The 21,414-nt window shown below is 35.4% G+C and overlaps 1 protein-coding gene across 1 annotated transcript in view; it reads right to left on the reverse strand.

Annotated features, from left to right (window-relative positions):
• The window catches only part of LOC5568317 (protein singed wings 2), a 32,630-nt gene extending 19,247 nt beyond the window's left edge, over positions 1-13,383 (reverse strand). Inside the window, exon 1 of the mRNA XM_001652144.2 lies at positions 13,040-13,383. Within this exon, the coding sequence (XP_001652194.1) occupies positions 13,040-13,107 (68 nt within the window). The 5' untranslated portion in view covers positions 13,108-13,383. The remainder of the gene's footprint in view (positions 1-13,039) is intronic.
• Between the last annotated feature and the right edge of the window lie 8,031 nt (positions 13,384-21,414).

A 21,414-nucleotide genomic window follows, 5' to 3' on the forward strand; every position in this document is an offset into this window, starting at 1 on the left:
AACACAGGCGTTTTTTAAATGATGAAAACAACAGGACATATGCTAGAAAAAAGTATATCAATGCTCTCTGTTCATTCAAGTTATTTAGTATTTTTTTATGAAATCAATAAATTGCAAAATAGGTCATTGCTATTTTGAATATAATTTGAATATTAATTAAAAGATGATTGAATATGGCGATAACATCAATTATGTGGAAGTATGTATGACTTAGTTTAGGGTACTTTATTGTAAAACGAAGTCCATAGTTTAAATTATTTTTACATACACGTTCAAAATGAACCTTTACCTGTTGTTTAGAATGAAAATTTGGTTCACATTGATTAAAAATATCATTTTATAAGAGTTTTGAAGTTATGGCACAACAATTTTCTGAACTCAAAAAGTGATAAAAACTGTTCATGATTTCTGTAAACTGTAGAGTAAGGTGGGGCAAAAGTTCGACCTTAGTGGTATAATCAAAGTTTCCAGGGAAACAATAGCAGTTGAAACAAAACAAATACCATACAGTGAACCTTCAACATATTGGCTATAATTTTGCTGAACAAACTTGTGTCAAAATATTTACCCATTTTTAGTTATAACAGTTTCAAAATTGATTGTCATAAACGAACTTTTGCCCCACCGGTGGGGCAAGAGTTAGAATCTAGTGTGGGGCAAAAGTTCGCTGGCTAAAACACAAAATATCGATACTTTTATGACAGGCATACTTTACACCAGCCGTAAACTTAAATTTGCCGAAAAATACACACTAAATTTCCATCAAAAAATTACCCAAAACCGGGTTAATTGTAATATACTCAAAAATAGCAGTTTTTCGCAAAACTAAGAGGAAATATAAAATATTGGTGACAGTTTTCGCACAATCAGACAAATTTTGCTAAATTTGAAGATAATATGTAGATTTTAGGCAATTTGCAAATTTTTCCGTGAGTTTATACATGGGTCGAACTTTTGCCCCGCTGATTCGAACTTTTGCCCCACTATGGGCCAAAAATTGTTTCCAAGCATTTATGCAAAAACTAATACACCTCAAAGCAGCCTTATGATAGGCCTAGAAACGCCCTTACATAAAATATTGAAAAAGGTAGAGAAACTTTAAAGTAGATGGAGTACCGTGTACCTTTTAATTCCGCTCCTAAATGCTTATCTTTGACAGATACGCGTATTTCGACTACCACTTGCAGTCTTCTTCAGTGTCAGTTACTCGTATCCACTGAAAAAGGTTTTTTCTCCAATTGGTTCCATGCAACGAAAGTATGACCAAAAATTACAATATTCACGTCAAAAAACAACAAATAGCCATAACTTTTCCAAATCTCCATCGAATTTTATGATTTTTGGAGTGAAAGTCTCTTACTTGACTACCCAGACAACCAAAATGTACGTATAACGAAATCACCTGGAGGCTTTATATGTGCAAAATTTCACTTATAAGATGTTGCGAAAAGGCCTTCTACGTACAAAAGTGGAGGCGATATGCGTGCATATATTATGTGATGAATAATAACATACAATGCGAGTGTATAAATATTCTACCGAACCAACCTGTGATCTTATGCGACTTAACTTATGATAACAAATGTTGATTTGACAGCTGCTACGAATTGATGCGACTTACTTTGTACAAGTGCACGAGACGAAACAAAATGTACAAACGAACTCAGAAAAAAAGTGTTTTATGCGAGGAAACTCATCAAACTGACGAGTTTATGCTTGGTGTTTTGGTGTTGTAACGTGAACTTTCATGTGATTTCTGGTTGTCTGGGTAGCATTTGAACCACCATGACATTTATAAGTTTTGTTTTGAATTGAGCTAGAAATCTTAAAAAGAAACTCTTACCCCACTCGAACTTTTGCCCCACTTTACTCTATATATTTCAACTAAGTTTCTATCAGAGCTCACGAATATAATTAATAGATTGGAGTCAGTGACCAAAATTAATGTTATAGTTCGAATTATTGGATTTTTTAGCAAAAATCATTGGAAAGCTGGCATTTCTCATAATTTTACCTAAATTTCATATATGTCCGCTAATAAATTGTATAAAAGTGCTTCACTACATCTGAACATCATAATAAAGCACTTCAGCAATCAAATAGAGCTTTTAAATTTTATTTTGAATGTTGTATGTTTGAATTTTGGTAGGTGTACGAATATGGAATTGGGTGAATTTTTGACATAAATTCAATACTTTTCCAATTATCCAAAGATGAATGAAAATGGAAACATTATGTGATTGGCAAATAATAGATGACAACTATTGCCTGCAATGTGGATAAAGTATTTTAAACTCAATACATTATTTAATAGTTTTTTACTAACTTGATGTGAAAACAGTATCCTGTACGAATATGAAATTGAGCCACTGTAGATATGGTGAGGAATAAGTGTGGTATATTGCACTAGAGTGATCGAGGAGCTTAGGGATGCTGCAATGGACCGATGCACGTGTTCACTAATATGACGTTTGAGCGATGCCGAAATCACTGTTTGCCATGGTCACATAAATAACACGGCACCGCTAAAACGTCAAATAGTTATCCCGTGCAAATGTCCATGGTCAGTAGCTTCAGTCTACCGTAGTGGGTTCAAGTCCCGCCGGCTACATAATTTTGTAGCATAATGTTACCACAATTACACTTAATTTGGCAAACATATCTATATCTGCCGATATTGCATACACTGGTCCCACAGTTATGAATCATTCAAGGCTCTGCTTAAATTTGAAAAATTATAGAGAGCAAAATAAACAATATTTTTCTATGAAATTAATGCCGAATGGTAAAGTAGGATGTATACCTGCAGTTCATGCACAATATTGTCATTAAAATGGTTGAAAACATTTGAAAATTTTATTTATTTGAACCTGGGTGCTGCGGTCTGACTCAATTTGCTTGCCAAGCGGGAGCCTGAATGTCGGAGCCAAACATTCGAGATTATGGTTATGTTATTTGTGAGAGAGTAATGTGATCTCGTGAGAAAGTATTGTAATCTCAGAGATAAAAAATATATTTATTTTTGTTATTTTATTTATATTGCAACAAATTGTTTAATAGTCTAAATAATATTTAAGACTTATTTCAACAACAGTGTAACCTAATATACACACAAGGAAAAGTACTTGACACTCCATGCGCAACATTTTGTCGGTTGAGTACTTCTTCTCCTTTTGGCTTTTGGCCACCCAAATAATCTTTAAAATCAAAGCGTTCGAGATGCTGACGCCATCGGTGTTTCCGAAATTGATTAATCAGAATCATCGTTTTCGATGTTATTCGGTTTGAAGCTAGGAATCGAGTTAATACATCTTATTAGCCCACCTTCTTGATTGAGGGGGTATGCTACGGCCGGAAAAATAAAACCATCGACATGATACTTTCAATTGCTGCTCCGGCAACTTTTGAACGAACTCAGCGTTGTAATCCAAAGGCACTGTCACATAAAAATGGAACAGATCCACGGACTTCTAGCAGACCCACTATTAGCCGATTTCACAATGAGAAAGTCATTCGAGCTAGGACGCATTCAAGCTCTCCAGAGAGAGATCAGAGAGCGAAATTTGATAAACAGAGAACTCAAAGTGACGTTTGAGGGACTAATACGACAAACTCAATTCTTCACAAGAAGCATGTTTCAAGATTTGCTTGAAAATAAAAAGGGATTCAATTCGCAGCACCCAGATTTGAACATGGTCTAAAACCACAATTTATTAATCGGCTAAAAAGTTGTCCACAAATATGAATCAATATGAACACGATTTATGAATCAGTTGTTTACTTTCAATTATTTTGCAATTAAATGCATTTTGCAGTTTATTTGTTTACAAGAACACCTCTTTGGACAACTTCAATTATATCCGGGGGTGAACCGGAACCAAGTATTTCAAGAATCTGCATGACATTGCTGGATTTTTTTTTGCTAGGGCCTTGTGAATATTGAATTTGTGGATTTATTCTGGAGCATGTTTATTTGGAAGATGATGTGTGAATACCTTTTATTTCTCCATGTGTCTGATAGAAGAGAAAACAGTTCAGCCTGCGAGTTAATCTAAAGAAACTTACGTGCAACATAAGTTGTCATAAAACTGACAAACAATTGATATTGATATCAATCAGGGAGGATGCAAACCAGTTCTTTCGTTTCCCACTCTTTGCTTTTGGTCCTTCTGCTAAAGCAATACCCTGTTTTATAGCAAAATTAGAAAGCAGCTATCAGGTGTAATTAAATTTGTTTACGTCTATACTGTTTATTTTTTGGTCCTCACAAATTTAGGATTTTCATTTGTCCATAAATTATTCAACATAACAATGGTCAAATAAGACTATAATTCCCCTAAATAACTTTTTTCATAAGAATTAGTTTTTTTTCCAAAATCATGGAAATGCATTAGCACTGCAATCCGTGGAAACATTGATCAGTTTTTTGAATATTTCTTAAATATTTCATTTGAAAATGCAGATGAATCAAACTTCATATTTTTAAAACAAGTACTGGCACCTATCATTCGTAAAAGTATACTGCATTTTGATCTTTGAAACATTTAAGGTGAAGATGAATTGGAGCCAAACCTTTTAATTTCAAGAGCCGAGCCGAAAACTTATTCGATTGGTCACCACCAGCTAGTGACCAATCGATTAAGTTTTCGGCTTAAACGGATGTTTGGTTCTCCAGATTTGTGCTCTTGAAAATTTGAGGTTTGGCTTCGATTTATCTTCACCTTAAAGCACGTTTAAAAAATGTTTCAGGCAGTTTATTTTTTTATTTTGCTGATATAACATTAATCATCCATCTAAATAATGATCGGTAACATTCAAAATGTTGTTTCTTACTCAAATCATGGCCCGTAAAGCCCAATATGAAGTCCAAACTCTTACAAGTCCTTTACTTTTTTAGTAATTTTGAAATTAAAAACTTCTTGAGCCGTGAAATACGCCTAAAGGAAGGCAATTTCCTAAGGAAATTCAGCATTCATTAGAGTAATTCATTAATTTAGCATAGTTGAACATACTTATGAGAGTTTTGACTACGGGATCATTTTCGGCGATTCTATTTTTAGTAGGGTAAATGATGGCTTCGGCACCCTGAGGGTATTTTCGGCAACTCTAACTTATCGTTCTTGTTAGAATTTATCTACGGAACAAGGGTTACCTTCAATGTACTCAACATGTTCCTTGAACTATAATCTTCCATATAAATCACATTCTTGACGAAAATATTATACAACATGGGTTTTATTATTAAATGAAATAAATGCTTACGAAATCATCGTCATTTTTGAACTGCCGAACAGAACAACACAAGAACAGCTTAGGAAAAACTCACCACTTCGAAAGGTCCAATTCTCCGCTCCAATGCCAATTTTTTCACAAAATCTACGCACCGATTACTTATGCACAATTAAACTTTTAATTGGTCTATAAAGCACTCGAAAATACTTAATTTTTATGCTTCAAATCACAAGTAAAAATTAATGAACTTTGTTTTCCTCGGCAATCACTTTTTATTACTGCACCAGGTTGCCAGAAAACCATATTCAATTGCGGTGTAATTATTATTCACGATTTAAATTCACAGAAAAGATCGAACACAACTAATTAATTTATTGGAATTATGCAACAAAGCATGCATGGGTAATAATTGAGTCTTTCAATGCCTTCCTTATTTGAAGATTGTGGCGCATAAACTTCAAAATACTGAGAAACATATAAAATATACGTCTTTTAATAGGTTGACTATTTTGGCAACACTCCTGTTGTTTTACAGACAATCAGTGGATGATGTAATTGTGTCAAATCAAAAGTGAGTAGATTTGAAAAGGGTCTATTCTGATTTTCTCATACACTGAGAAGAATATGAACCTTAAAAATTACTGGCAAGGTTTGGATTTTGATCCATATTCGGAGAGTGATATTCAAAAACAAAAAAAAATAAATCCTGGGACATCGCAATCGGATTTTTTTTAATACACCCCAACCTCTTTTTACGACCGTTATCGGGGGGTCGTAAAAAAAATCCGGGTAATAATTATGTTTTTGAAAAATGCAACGTCTATATGCGGAAATACTGATTCGGGATATTCGGCAAAGTTGAAGCATGGGTTGAGAACTTTCCAAAATGGCCGTTCTAGTTTTCATATTTTGGTAATAGATGGCAACACTGCTCGATTGTTATCAAAAGAGCCAATTTTATGGGGGTGTGATATGCAAATACCAAGAAATTTCAAAGATGACGGTACCGAATGTTGACCAAAGTTGAAGGAAGTGTTGCGTGCTATACAGTCGGCCGAATCACAAATGTTCATGTGGCTGGCAGCACTGTTCAAGAAGAATAAAGAAAAGATCAAAACCATAAAACTTGAGCGGAACAGAAAAATAGAATGCTTAGCAACATAGCAATACTCTTCAACTGTAATCCAGTTTTTCATGAAGGGTTCAAAATTTTGTCGTAGCTGGCAACACTGCTTAAGTGAAATTGCGTCACCGGCAGTACAAGAGTGCATGCAACTTTTGTTTTGCGGATATCTCAGGATCCTGACCACTTGGAAAGATGGCGTCTTTGGCAAAGTTGTTCAATAGCTCAAGTGCTATCCCTATTAAAGATATGAGATTCAAAATTTTGCCACCAGGCGGCGCTAGTGAGCGTAGAATTTTTGTTTTGCGGATATCTCAGGATCCTGACCACTTAGAAAGATGGCGTCTTCGGCAAAGTTATTCAGTAGCTCAAGGAGTATCATTATTCTGGCCAAGAGATTCGAGATTTGGCCACCAGGCGACGCTAGTGAGCGTAGAATTTTTGTTTTGCGGATATCTCAGGATCCTGACCACTTAGAAAGAGGGCGTCTTCGGCAAAGTTGTTCAAGAGCTCAAGGACTATCATTATTCTGGCCAAGAGATTCAAGATTTGGCCACCAGGCGGCGCTAATGAGCGTAGAATTTTTGTTTTGCGGATATTTCAGGATGCTGACCACTTACAGAGATGGCGTCTTCGGCAAAGTTATTCAGTAGCTCAAGGACTATCATTATTCTGTCCAAGAGATTCGAGATTTGGCCACCAGGCGGCGCTAGTGAGCGTAGAATTTTTGTTTTGCGGATATCTCAGGATCCTGACCACTTAGAAATATGGCGTCTTCGGCAAAGTTATTCAGTAGCTCAAGGACTATCATTATTCTGGCCAAGAGATTCGAGATTTGGCCACCAGGTAGCGCTAGTGAGCGTAGAATTTTTGTTTTGCAAATATCTCAGGATCCTGACCACTTAGAAAAATAACGCCTTCGGCGAAGTTGTTCAGAAGCGGATGCGCTATCATTATAAAAGCTATGCGATTCAAAATTTTGCCAAGGGCTATTATTATTTTTGTCAAAAGATATAAGGTTTTTCCCACCAGGCAGCGCTAGTAAGTACGATATTTTTTGTTTTGCGGATGTCTCAGGATCCTGGCCACTTAGAAAGATGGCGCCTTCGGCAAAGTTATTCAGAAGCTCAAGCGCTATCATTATAAAAGCTATGCGCTTCAAATTTTTTCCTCCTGGCGGCGCTAGTGAGCATGAAACTTTTGTTTTTGGTCCTGACTACATAGACATGGCGTCTTGGGCAAAGTTGAGCTTCTCAGCAAGTTTATCGAAGACGCCATCTTTCTAGGTAGTCAGGATCCTGATATATCCGCAAAACAAAAGTTTCATCACAGACAAACAGACGTCACACTCTCATCATTGGCCATCTACCACCTTTTTAACGATCGGTTCAAAAATATGGTAGGTGGCCGATTCACCACCCGCAGCGCTCGCATCGTTTTTGTTCGTGTTTGACGTTTGCACACTACCGCCATCTGTTGGCCTATCGGCCAAACACACCGATTTTAGCATTGGGCGTACATGTCCTCGTGACTATGATTTTGATCGACATTTGTTCTAAGTGTTACGTCTGTTTGTCTGTGGTTTCATGCTCACTTGTGCCGCCTGGTGGCAAAATTTTGAATCTCATAGCTTTTAAATGATAGTCCTTGAGCTACTGAACAACTTTGCCGAAGGCGCCATCTTTCTGAGTGGCCAGGATCCTGATATATCCGCAAAACAAAAGTTTGATGCTCACTAGCGCCGCCTGGTGGCAAAAATTTGAATCTCATAGCTTTTATAATGATAGTCCTTGAGCTACTGAACAACTTTGCAGAAGGCGTCATATTTCTAAGTGGCCAGAATCCTAAGATAACCGCAAAACAAATGTTTCATGCTCACTAGCATCACCTAGTGGTAGAATTCCGCAATTCAGTGATGGTGGTGCTAGCCCTTGAACTACTGAACAATTTTGCTGAACATCATGATCCTCTATTTTGAATACTTTGTAAGATATTGGTCATTTATAAAAACGGTCGTCAATCTGAATTTCAGTCGTTAAAAAGTGGTCGTAAAACGAACCGTCGGTAAAACAATGGTCGTAAAAAGAGGTTGGACTGTAATACCATTCATTCTCTCGGTAATAACTTGGTGATAGAGCGTTCAAGAGCAGCAACCTTTACAGACCAAAACCATATCGAGCCATTCAGCTTGTCAGTGAATAGTTCAATTCACGGTTAAATTCTTGACATTAAAAAAAATGAAAACAACTATGCAAGTACCATCGTTAGGGGTGAGATTTGGCCAAAAATGCGTAAGTTCTCATTTATTTTTAAATAACTTTCGCAATTTGACTTGATATGTTCGGTTAAATATGAGAATACGTTGCAAATGCTGAACAAATAATTGAAATCTGATTATTTTCCTTTAAATAGGAATCATTTGAAAATTGGCCCAAACTCACCCCTTCGAGAAGGTGACATTGGGCCAAACAAACTACACTCAGGAAAACGAATTATCGATAAACATAGGAACCCCATATGAAAATTCGCCACAAGAAATTGGATTGAAATTCATAAATTTACGTCATGGAACCGAAATTCGAAAACAAAAATAGTTTTCGTGGCAACCTGGAATCGAACCAAGGACCTTGCTTAGTTTTGTAACAAAAACTACCCAAAAACATGATTTTTTGAAGAAAAAAATCGAATTTCTTTGGATTATTTAAGTTTTTTTGCCGAATATTACATGTTTCATATAAAACTTATGTTTCTAAAGAATTTTGTTTGAATTACAAGTTGAATAGTGTGTTTTTTTAACATATGCAAATATATCATTGTTTCAAAATTATTTAAAAAATGTTGCCAAGTCCTTTTTAAAGGTTTAACAAATAAAGAAAACCAGTTTCAGCTTTAAAAATATTGTTTAACTGATAAAAATTAAAATGTTAAATAACTTGGTCAAAACAGTAAAATGCGGTGTATGCAAAGCTTGAACACATTTAAATAAGCTTAAAAACCATGCAAAAAGATTTGGAATCGGTTGAGTATTCATGAAGTTATGGTCAAACAAAGATATTTTTTCAGTAAAATAAAAAAAAATTGGAGTAAACTACTTTTTATTGAAACTAGTTTTGATTTTACACAAATTTGATGTTCTACAAAGTTTTCAAAAAAAAATAATTTTTAAGGTAATGGTGCTGAAATTACCGAAGTTATGGTGACTTCCCTGAAGGCCATTTTTTATAACTTGAAAATTCACCTCCAAGACGCTTGCACCTCTAAATTTTAATATTTTTGGCTCAAACTTCGAAGTTTCTCTACTAATATGATTCGAATTCAGAAGAGTACACGAATTTTTGGTTTTGAGAACTTTTGAAAAATAAGCCGCACCCTAAATAGACTGTAGCGCATGTGCGAGTAGCAAATAGGAGCATGCATGTAACTCATTCAAACGCAACTCTGAAATTCAAGTAATCCAATAATCGCGTTCCGTGGATTTTTTTTTTGCAGAGCACAATATTATGAATCAATTAACCACAACGTTACGCTGCAACTTCTAGGTTGGATTAGCACCTGCTGCAAGTTTATTACCATGACATGGCAATTTTTAAAGCCGAAATGCTGCCATAGTGAGATTGAATACAAAATTTATTCGATAAAATAAATGAAAATGAAATTAGGCAGTGTCCATTTATGACATAACACTAAAACGTACAATTTTCGACCATTCCCCCTCCGCAACGGTCTTTGCATGAAAAAAAAATGTGTTTGAGCCTACTCCCCCTCCCCCTAGAGCGTTCGTAATATGTGGACGACGCCTTCAGTGCTTCCCAAACTTTTTCAACTTTCGCCCCCTTGAGGCCAATTTTAATCTGGAATCGCCCCCCTGATATGTGATTCAAATATTTTAATAAGGACAAAAAATGTCTTCGACTCGCATATCCAAAGAATCATAATACAAGAACTATTATGTACATTTAAAATTATTTTCTTAAATATCGGTAACCTGGGCTGTAAATTATAATATCGATTTGAAAAATATCTTGCGTACATTACAGGCTACTGATTTAGTCGGTAAAAGTTTGGTCCAGTTTCAATTTAACAACTGTAATGTATTCATAGGCGCCTTGTGACGTAGTTGGGGGCAAAGTTCTCCAAAACTGAACCAATTGCAATATGTTCCAAGCAAACGCATTTATTTTTACATGAATATGTCATATTTGGATGAACTGCAATGATTTTGTTCGCAATTGTTCGTTTTTGAAAGATCTCACCCCGTGAATTGTGATTTATCTGCTATTTCTAAAATTACTGGAATAATTTTCAGAAATTGTGAATAATCAGTGCCTGACGTTTCTTACGCTTTTCTTTATCCAATCCGAAAACCCTGAAAATTATATGTAAATCCAGAACGTTTTTCAACTAATTCATCAATTCAATTTATCAAAAGGGTGTTTTTCTAACACCAAGAAAAACTCGAATTTTTCGGACGTTCTGGAGGTATAAATCCACCGCATCTCTGAAATTTCTTCAAATCTATTTACAAATAGAGTTTTTTTGTCTTTGGCATCGCTGGAACGAGATTTTTGTAGGCTAAATTTTTCCAAAATTTGTTTATAACATGATTAAAAACATCATAAATGACACTGTAGATTTTTTTTGTAAAAGCTGGATGCCAGAAATATTAACTTCCAAACCTTAAAGTTCACATACAAAAAGAGATCCTTATATATATTGTGCATCTGCAAAATCTCGTGAAAATTTCAAATTCTGACCATTCTTAAAACTCACATGATATTTAAAAAGCGCAATGAATAACAGAAATATTTCGAGTTTGACAATCATGTAATGTTTTCTATAATAATTTTAAAATGACAATGATTAAAGATATAACGATGAAATTGATTAACCTTCAGATCCATCCAAAGAGTCAACCAAAGGTTATGAGTAATTATTTTCAAATGCTCCCATGTTAGCTTTTTCGCCCCCTTTCTGGATTTTTCGCCCCCCAAATTCGGTTTTACAAATTTTCGCCCCCTTGAGACTAAAAAACGCCCCCAGGGGGGCGAATTCGCCCACTTTGGGAATCACTGCCTTAGTCTGCATAAATTTAGTGGCGTTGTGTATTCAATTTGAATCTCTGCTATTTTATTTCTAACTGTAATTCTTTTCTCAGTGTAGTCTGTATTTTTCTGCATTGGCCCTTTCAACGAGTAGAACATAATGAGTGACGTTTAATTTCAGGAATTATCAACAAATACGAAATGTTACCAATACATAAAATAGTTTTTGCGCAGTTTTGGATTGCCGAAGTGAACATTTTTGTTGCCGACAATAGTAATTGCATTGCCGATAAAAGAACAAGTGCCTCGTGACTTTGGTGAGGAAAAATAGAAGATTAATAGAACAAAATAGTGTTTTATGTATAACTATCAATAAACGAAGAGTGCTCAAGTGTAGTTCAGTTGTCTCCTGCTAATTGTTGTGCTCCATTGTTGCGTAAAATTGCCTTCTTAAAAGTTCAGCTGCTTAGGCTGCCGACAATACGTAAGTTCCCCTAGGTACAAAAAGAATTTAGTAATATTGTTGGTTCATACCGCGACCAAGAGCTGTTTTACTGAGATAAAAAGCATTGAAATGGCTGAACACTATGTGCTGCTTATCAGTAAAAATGATTCTGTGATGTTTTGTGCTAAATTTGATAATAATTTTGTCGTTTTTAATCAGCTGATTCATAAATTGTGGGTGATTCAACTGCGTGGGTTGACTGTACCTTTCTTCTAAAGTAAAAAGTAACGTAAGTTGAATCGAAATCAAATTCAGATTTTGTAGAACAAGATTTTTGTGTACAGTTGAATGAATGTACCTAGCTATCAGTCTATTTTTATTCACGGGCAGAATAACAACCAATTACTTTTACCACAATGGAAACAAAAATCAATGTGATTGAAAATCACTCTCAAGGCTTCCCCAATTCGATTGTTCATTGTGCTTTTAAATTCGAACATTACTCCTACCCACTTGGCCCTACCAGTTTTGGCGCTAAACCGAAAGCCGACGTGATAATTTAATCTCCTCTTGATTAACACCAACCAGCGTATTTACCGACGCCATGAAATGGGGCTTGTTTGCATTATAATTGATGACGTTGAAACGTAATTTTGCTACACACAACTTAAAATCCGCCGTTTACAAAAAGCATGGAAACCACCGAAAAAAATACACCTGCCCGACTATCCGAAAACAAAAATAGAAGCAAACATTGGGATGCTGAATCACATGTTATTTGCCTTCCAGGGAGAGAGAAGTCGCGTCACCAACTAGCTAGCAAGCAGCATGCGTACATTAGGGTGGTTCAAACATACAAAAAGTTTAAAAATCACGACTTCCTTGCAATTTTTATGATGAAAACTGAGTTCTGTGAGTGCGGATTCAAAGGAGGCTCAAAGCCGTTGATGATTTAGATAAAATCTATCGTGTTTAGAACATTTCACCATTTTTTATAGTTATTTCCATATAAACTTATATCGTGTTTGGTGTTTGCCTCCTTTAAATCACCACCAAATTGACTATATATTTGACAAAACTCTATTTTTATCATGAAAATTGTAATAAAGGCATGAGAATACTTTTTTCTAAACATTTTTTCTCCAATTTAAACCGCCCTAACGTTTATCTGAAGAACACCAGACCAACGAGACTTACAACGTTAAACCGATCCACCACCAAGGCCACATCCAGAGAGACACTTTACGGTTACAGCTCAGAACCATAGTTGCAGTGGTCAACCCGTTGTCCTTCCGGTTCAGTAGTCCACTGTCGACGACCTTAATTCAGCGGTGCCGAAATCCGACAGTATTAAACACATTGAAGTACAATATCGTAATTACACACCAACCGCGCGTAGGAGTTAAGTTGAAGCGCCAAAACAGTTTATCACCGAAAAAAAAACGAAATTGATGCGACGTAGGACCTTGGGATTACCCACTAAAAGTACAAAACCGGCGCTCGCGGACGCGGATGGCCCTCGACTGATAGCGCGAAGTGAATTCACCCACCGTCGATATCGCGTGTGCCGTGCTCTGCTCGTCATCTGCGCGCCAACATCATCATCATCATCTTCGATGATAGGGTGAATGTACCATTAGTGGAGCGCGATAACAGCTAAAATATGCTGACCAAATCACGATATATGTGATTTTAACGTATCACCCGATAGATTTCGATTCCTTCTAGCATTAAAATTACACGAAAATGACAATTCATTTAAAGTATGGGATGGTACACAAATTATGTCACGCTAAATTTCAACTTTTTTGACCACCTCCCCCCCACCCTTTTGTCACGTTTTTTGTATGAGTCCTCCGAAATTTTTGTAAGACTTGTCACGCTTGGCTTGACCCCCTCCCCCCCTCGGAGCGTGACGTAATTTGTGCATGATCCCTTTCCTGCAAACATCCTTGTACTGTAATCCGGTATAATATTGATATTTTTTTCTGTATTTCTTGAAAAAAATCTTAGGAAAATACTAATGTTACAGGTTTTATAATTTCAAAACTAGTACTGGAATCCATTGCACAATACTATATTTTGTTTTCTGAAAGTTCTATGTTTTTAAAACAGCACGGGTAATAAATTTATCCTACAAAGCTTGCCGAGTAGGATAAGTACGACTCGTGCTGTAAAAATCGAGTTCTGCAACGAGTTACGTACAACATTTTTTGCAATTTCGTTGAAGACTACTTGAGGGCATCAGAAATCATATCGGAATGAATTCACCATTATTTTACAATTTCTGAAAAATAGTTGTGTAATGATTCATTACACAACTCAAAATAGCTGCATAATGAGAAAGCGTTGCGAAATGAATCATTACAGCACTGGTTTCAGTTGCGTAATGACTATTCCTGCATACTTCAGTTCAGGAAAGAAAGCCGTCTCATGACAGATTAGCGTGATGAAAAACAGCCTATTACGGTAAGAAATTGCAAAAAAAAAAGTTTTTGTATCTCACTGCTAGGTGGATAGATCATAGAACTCTGCATCAAAAGATGCCCTTCAATATAACTGCTCCGAACAAACTATACCGCTAAAATCAACGGTTTGGGCGCTATTAAAAAAGCGCATGAAATCGACAAAATAAAACACAGTGGTATGTAATATTTGAAATTATATAGAAAAAGGAAAATAAAAAATCAATTGCTCGTATCTTTTTCGCATTATACATCATATAAGAATATCACACAGCTATTTATCAGTACGAAACATGTCAAAACACACTACCTCCGCTATTGGAGCTACCTCCACTAAGGGAGCGTTTACCCTACTTGTTCTTCGTTGTCATCGGTAGTCGGTGGCGCGCATTTTCATCTCCATTCATCTTATCCATCTCAGAGTAAGGTTTTGAGCAGTACCTACTGTAGCGATACGATGTCGCCATCCTTCCATCCATCCAAATCGACTCCACGGGGGATCGAGCGCTATTGTTAATTGTAGTCGGGATGGATGAGTTACTTCTTTTGTCCGTATCGACAGAATCTACCGGTGGATCAGTTTAATGTCAATTTTGTCAAATGAAGATTTTATAAGAACAACTTTGTCTCTATTAAATCAGATAAAAATCGGAAGCTGCTGAAGAATAATTCTGGAATTTTTCGTTCAATAATATAGTTTGACATAGTGTAATAATAGACCATTTCCGTCAAACATTACCCCCCATTCTTCGAAAGGCGATTATTTTTTATGATTATTGACGCTTGCAGATGCACTCCTGATTTTCTTACAATGTTTTGAAAATGTATGTATTCACCAAATTTGAGGTGAATACCGTCGTGCGGCACAGTTGTTTCAACCCTATGGGAATACAAAGTTTAGATTTTTCCTCAACGATCAGTAACATCCCTGCATTGAATGTTTGTAGACATAATGAAATGTCAAATCCCAGCACACAACAAAACTGACTCGCTCGCTCATATCCGGGGTGCTTCGCGATTCGGGCGAAACAAACAAGCGATAATTTAATTATTGACATTGGCGTAAAGCACCTAACAGGCTATATTGAAAATGATATCTATAACAGGCTTTTAAGATTGGGTTGTACTAGCATTCTCCAGCACGTTTTCGGCGAAACATGATAAGATATTTTTAGAACCAAATAGAATAGATATGTGTGGTATTCATAGGAGTTTTGAAAATAGATTTATTTAACGTAAATTAAATAAAAGGGGCTTAAGTTTGATTATATTTTCTTCAATTAGGACTAAAAATTGTATTTGAGAATTTCATTTATTTTTTTCTCATTGATTGTTATTGATTAGTCAGATAAGCCCTAATCGCGAATCTTCCTCGATATAAAAAATGAGCAGCATTTTTTTTTTTTTTTTCAAATTGTGGTCCTCACCGTCAACAGAATTATAAGGACTCTCGGAAAATGGCCATCATTGTAGCTTCATGGGACGGATTCATGGTCTTCTACCAATACGGAACCCTACACGATCACAACATCCCCTTCATCTCCTTGCCGGAAGCTGCTGTGGTGCTCCACGATTGATTTTACGAATAGTCCCCGGAAAGGATCCTGCTCTCTTCCGATTTTGCATCTGGCGACGAAGATTTTACTGCCCGCCAGTCTCAATGTTGAACTGCTGAATATCACTCTCCGAATATGGTTCAATCAGCTAATTCGGATCAAATCCAAACCTTGCCAGTAATTTTTAAGGTTCATATTCTTCTCAGTGTATGAGAAAATCAGAATAGACCCTTTTCAAATCTACTCACTTTTGATTTGACACAATTACATCATCCACTAATTGCCTGGTAGAACAACAGGAGTGTTGCTAAAATAGTTAACCTATTAAAAGACGTATATTTTATATGTTTCTCAGTATTTTGAAGTTTATGCGCTCCAATCTTCAAATAAGGAAGGCATTGAAAGACTCAATTATTACCCATGCATGCTTTGTTGCATAATTCCAATAAATTAATTAGTTGTGTTCGATCTTTTCTGTGAATTTAAATCGTGCATAATAATTACATCGCAATTGAATATGGTTTTCTGGCAACCTGGTGCAGTAATAAAAAGTGATTGCCGAGGAAAACAAAGTTCATTAATTTTTACTTGTGATTTGAAGCATAAAAATTAAGTATTTTCGAGTGTTTTATAGACCAATCAAAAGTTTAATTGTGCATAAGTGATCGGTGCGTAGGTTTTGTGAAAAAATTGGCATTGGAGCGGAGGATTGGACCCTTCGAAGTGGTGAGTTTTTCCTAAGCTGTTCTTGTGTTGTTCTGTTCGGCAGCTCACGAATGACGATGATTTCGTAAGCATTTATTTCATTTAATGATAAAACCTATGTTATATAATATTTTTGTCAAGAATGTGATTTATATGGAAGATTATAGTTCAAGGAACATGTTGAGTACATTGAAGGTAACCCTTGTTCAGTAGATAAATTCTAACAAGGACGATAAGTTAGTGTTGCCGAAAATACCCTCAGGGTGCCGAAGCCATCATTTACCCTATATATTTTTTTTTTTGTAAAATTTGTCTACCATGAGAATAAGGAACATCCCTAATTGTTAAAAATCTCGGCATGACTTTTAAATAATTATATATCAATTATTGTTGATAAACTGATCACATTCGGGACGTTTTCCGGTACGCTTGCTAATGCGGGACAGATGGCTCGAATCCGGGACGTCTGGTCACTTCATACTAACGTGAAGAAAAATCTACTGAATCAATTTGAAAAAAAGTGAAAATTACTAAAGAAAATTCTAAGTTCTTTTAATTTTTTAGATCTTTTCAAGGAATTCAAACCTGGCTAAGTTGTTTTTTTTTTCAGATGAATGACAGACAACTGGTGTAAAAAAGTTTAACCAAATCGACCACAGTTTTTTATTACAACAATACATTCTTTCTATGATTTTGCTTCAATTTTATGAAGTTGTTTTATGAATAAACCCATTACTCAAATTCTCAACTACACTTTTACAAGAAAACTTATTATGTTTTAAATTCTTGAAAAAATCTAAAAAATATTTGACTAATTTCCAAAAACAATGTAGCAACGTTTATGAAGCCACTCGTCGATTTTCCCTGAAGTATTTAGTATACCGTAAAACGGGGTAACTTTGATAGTTTTTTCGAAGAAAACTTGAATATTTATGCATACTGTTTCAAAGAATTATAATTTATATTTTTAAAACAAGTACTGGCATCCAAACTATTGATTGCAGTTGATAGATTGCCAAAAGAATTATTCTGAATAGATATATATTTTTTCATATAATCGAAAGTCGGTTTTCTGTTTTGGGGTAACTTTGATAATGGAGTACAAATCGAACAAAATTGAATCAATTACGGAACATTTATAGGGCTTTGCATACCTCTAGGCTTTTAACGCTAAATGGAAATTTCTTACTTAGATTATAAAAATGACCCCAGTTTGTAAAAATGGGTTTCGCTAAGAGATTTGAGACCGAATTCATGTTCTACTAAAACTAGGCTTTCAAAAATAAGTGACGAACTCATTATGACTTCATCAAATAATGATCGTAGAACAGATTGTTTGTAAGCGTTTCAAAAATGCTAAAATCTAACAAATTTTTAATATTTGCATAAAAATTCTCAAATGTACTTGATTCCAACGAAAATAGCTTTGACATGAAGCGTCATAATAATACTCTTCACTTTTGCATTCGTTTTGCTTAACTGATTAACAGAAACTTTGTTATTTTGTTTAGTATGTTGTGGGTCTCGCACTATCAAAGTTACCCGCATTATCAAAGTTACCCCGTTTTACGGTAATCAAATTTCTCTTGGAATATCGAAGGATGGTTTCAGAATTCTTGCTACAAATCTATTGAAAATTAGCCAACAAATATTGTCAGATTTGTTCATAATTTCAAGGTAAATTTCTGAAGAACAACAACGATTTATTATACGCCTACTTTGTATACACAAATTGATTCCGGTATATGTTCTCGGACTCAATAGTACATAATAAACTAAACCTTTCAAAAGTTAATTGGTTTTGTCAAATCTTATGCTGAAATATTTTACTGAAGGTTCTGCAAGATATGTCTCTGTGAATTCCTTAAAATAGTTTTCACAAAAAATATTACAAATTCTTCGACAAAGTTCATCAATAGTCTTTCAGAAATATTTCCAAAATGTATTACAAATTACTTCAGAAATTCTTCGAAGGTTTTTGTTGCCTGGTAATTCTGATTCAAATCTCCAGATCATACGAATTACATACGAAAAATGTTTTTGAAATGTCTCTTGCCTTCGAAGAAATTTTGTTAAATCCAGAAAAAATGTTGGTTCTGAAATCAGAATAGCGATAAAATTATTTGTGGAAAACCATTCAGCAAAATAGCTGCGAAGGGGTAAATGATTTATTAAAATGTTCATAAAGAATATTGTAAGGATCTACCTTAAAACATTTCATTCGAAATAACTGTAAAAAAAAAACTCTGGGGGATCTAGAAGTCTAGTGAGCCGGGCGGTTAGTGTCGTCATTCATTTAAGCACATCGTGTCATGGGGTTTTGGATTTGATTCCCGCTTCAGCCATTGAAACTTTTCTTCTGGAATGTTTTTCGTCTGTGCCACTGGAGCATGCTTGTCCGTTGTCTAGTGTTAAGTTACATTCTGTGCAGCTAAATGGCTGAAAACGGTGTCCGTGTCTTTTTAAGTCAAGATTCTGATAGAACTTTTTGAGAAATTTGTTTTTTTTATTCATTAGACAACTTTTAATTATCCTGTTATAATTCATTGGTAGAGAAAACATTTATAAATAATCACTTATATTTGACTGTCCATCTGCTTCAACACTTTGTTCTTTCTTCATCCTTCGTATAACTTTTTTGCGAGGAACTTCGTACAAAAATCTTTTCATACTCCAAAAAGCAACACTTTTAAGAATCTAAAGAAAAAGGTAAATCTAAGAACATGTTTCTAATTGTATCCTGTTTAATCGCTTGTATAAATCTTGTGGAATATTAAAAGAAATCCTTAGACTAACACCTGGAAGAATCATTTAATGTTTTGTTTTCTGTAGGGAGTCATGGAATGCGAATTTTTAAGCAACCCTTAAAGAATTTACGAGAGATTTTCTGAAAAAAATATCAAAGGAATCTGAATTAAAACTTCAGAAAGAACTTCATATACAAAATGCAAAAAACTGATGGTGAACTCTCTGAAGAATTTTTGGAAAAAAAATCCTTGCTTGGTGATCTCCAAGACGGTTTTGGTGAGAATGCTAGTATTTCTCGTGCCATTTTTTTAGAAATCCTCAGTTATGAATGACCAACTCGACGATATCTAAAAATTAAAAATTGTAATTTGTCTGTAGTGAGTATGTAGAGAACCTTTCTGGAGAAATGTTCAAAAGATTTTTAGATTTTTCAAAGTAATTTGATAGAGATTATTTAAGAAATTTTCTGGTAAAATCAGAAAGCCTGAAGAAATTTCAGGAAAAATTTATCGAATAATAACTACTAATCTTGAAAATGGTGCTGCGTGGGAATCCCAGGAGTAAATGAAAAATGGTAAAGAACTTCCAGCAGAAAGCACTGAAACAGTTCGTAAATAATTCATGCAGAAATCTCCCTGGTAATTCATAGAGGAATCTCCGAGGAAAGTTCCGTTGAAGAATCACAAGGGATTCCTTGTGAATTCTTTGGAAAAATTCTTGGCTTTTTTACTATTTTATGCTTTCTATAGTGAAAACTGAAATAAAAAAAAATCACGGATGGGCAGCGATTTAAGACAAAATCATAAAATCAATACAAATTTATGCAAACTTCGATATTTGTGAAAATCGTGATTATTGCGACCGACATTACTTATGTAAAACAAAAAAATGCTAGGCCCCCCTTAGGCCCCTTCTCTAAAAAAGTCCTAGCTACGCCAATGCAGTGAACATTTGATCCATTTCTGTGAACCTGATATATACAGTATTGGACAAACCATTCGCAACTTTTTCGATTTTCCATACAAAATGGTCAACTTTAGAGTATTCTATCTGAGTTCTTTATGAATCGATTTGAATGGAACTTTTACAGTGCTTCAGAAATAACTTGAGCTTCAATTTATTTTTAGTGTGATTTTTCAAACCAAGAGTTGAAGTACAATAATGTTTATGACCCAGATAGCCATAGCGGTAAACGCGCAGCTATTCAGCATGACCATACTGAGGGTCGTGAGTTCGAATCCCGCTGGTCGAGGATCTTTTCGTAAAGGAAATTTTCTCGATTCCCAGGGCATAGAGTATCTTCGTACCTGCCACACGATATACGAATGCAAAAACGGCATAGAAAGCGCTCAGTTAATAACTGTGGAAGTGCTCATAAGCAAGATTGGGAAAACATCTGAAATTCATTCTACAGTAGCCAAACAAAGCCAATCGCAGTCAGCAAAGCCAGTGAAACTCACGCCTATCGCTGCTGTAGACAAAGAGCCTTGAAAATTGCAAAACACCCGTTGCTAAGGGCAACCAAAAATTACTATAGAAAAATGTTCTACAGTCATCCCACCATGAGTCGATGTTCCATTACTCGATATCGACATGGAACCATACTAAAAACATAAAATCATGGTTACTATGATGGTCCCTTCAAACAGCTTTCCAAAGAATAGCTGTTCCATGACTCGATGGTCCCTTCAATATCGACTCATGGAGATTTTACTGTATTTCCCGTTGCATTTCCCGCATTTAGAGCCTTCAATGACACTAACGATTTAGAATACTCATGCACCCAACATAGGCTACTTGATGAGATTCACGTTTTTGAACTACTGTACTTGGAAAGCCACATGATTTTCGCGAAATTCAAGCCTACTACTATTACCATTTCCAGCACTGCTCATAAGAACACTAATCTGAGAAGCCTGCTTGTCCCAGTTGGAACACTTTATGGTATCTTCAGCAAAGTTGTAGATGTTGCCGAGATGAACAAGTTTGCTGAAAACAGTTTTTTTTCTGTCGAGCTGTTAGATTGTCAGATAAATAGTTTTGAATTTTTCGACGAAAATTACACTTCAGTAAAATCGTTATAACTTTTAAACTCGTG

This window comes from Aedes aegypti, chromosome 2 (genome assembly GCF_002204515.2).
Source record: "Aedes aegypti strain LVP_AGWG chromosome 2, AaegL5.0 Primary Assembly, whole genome shotgun sequence".
In the NCBI taxonomy this organism is placed as follows: domain Eukaryota; kingdom Metazoa; phylum Arthropoda; class Insecta; order Diptera; family Culicidae; genus Aedes; species Aedes aegypti.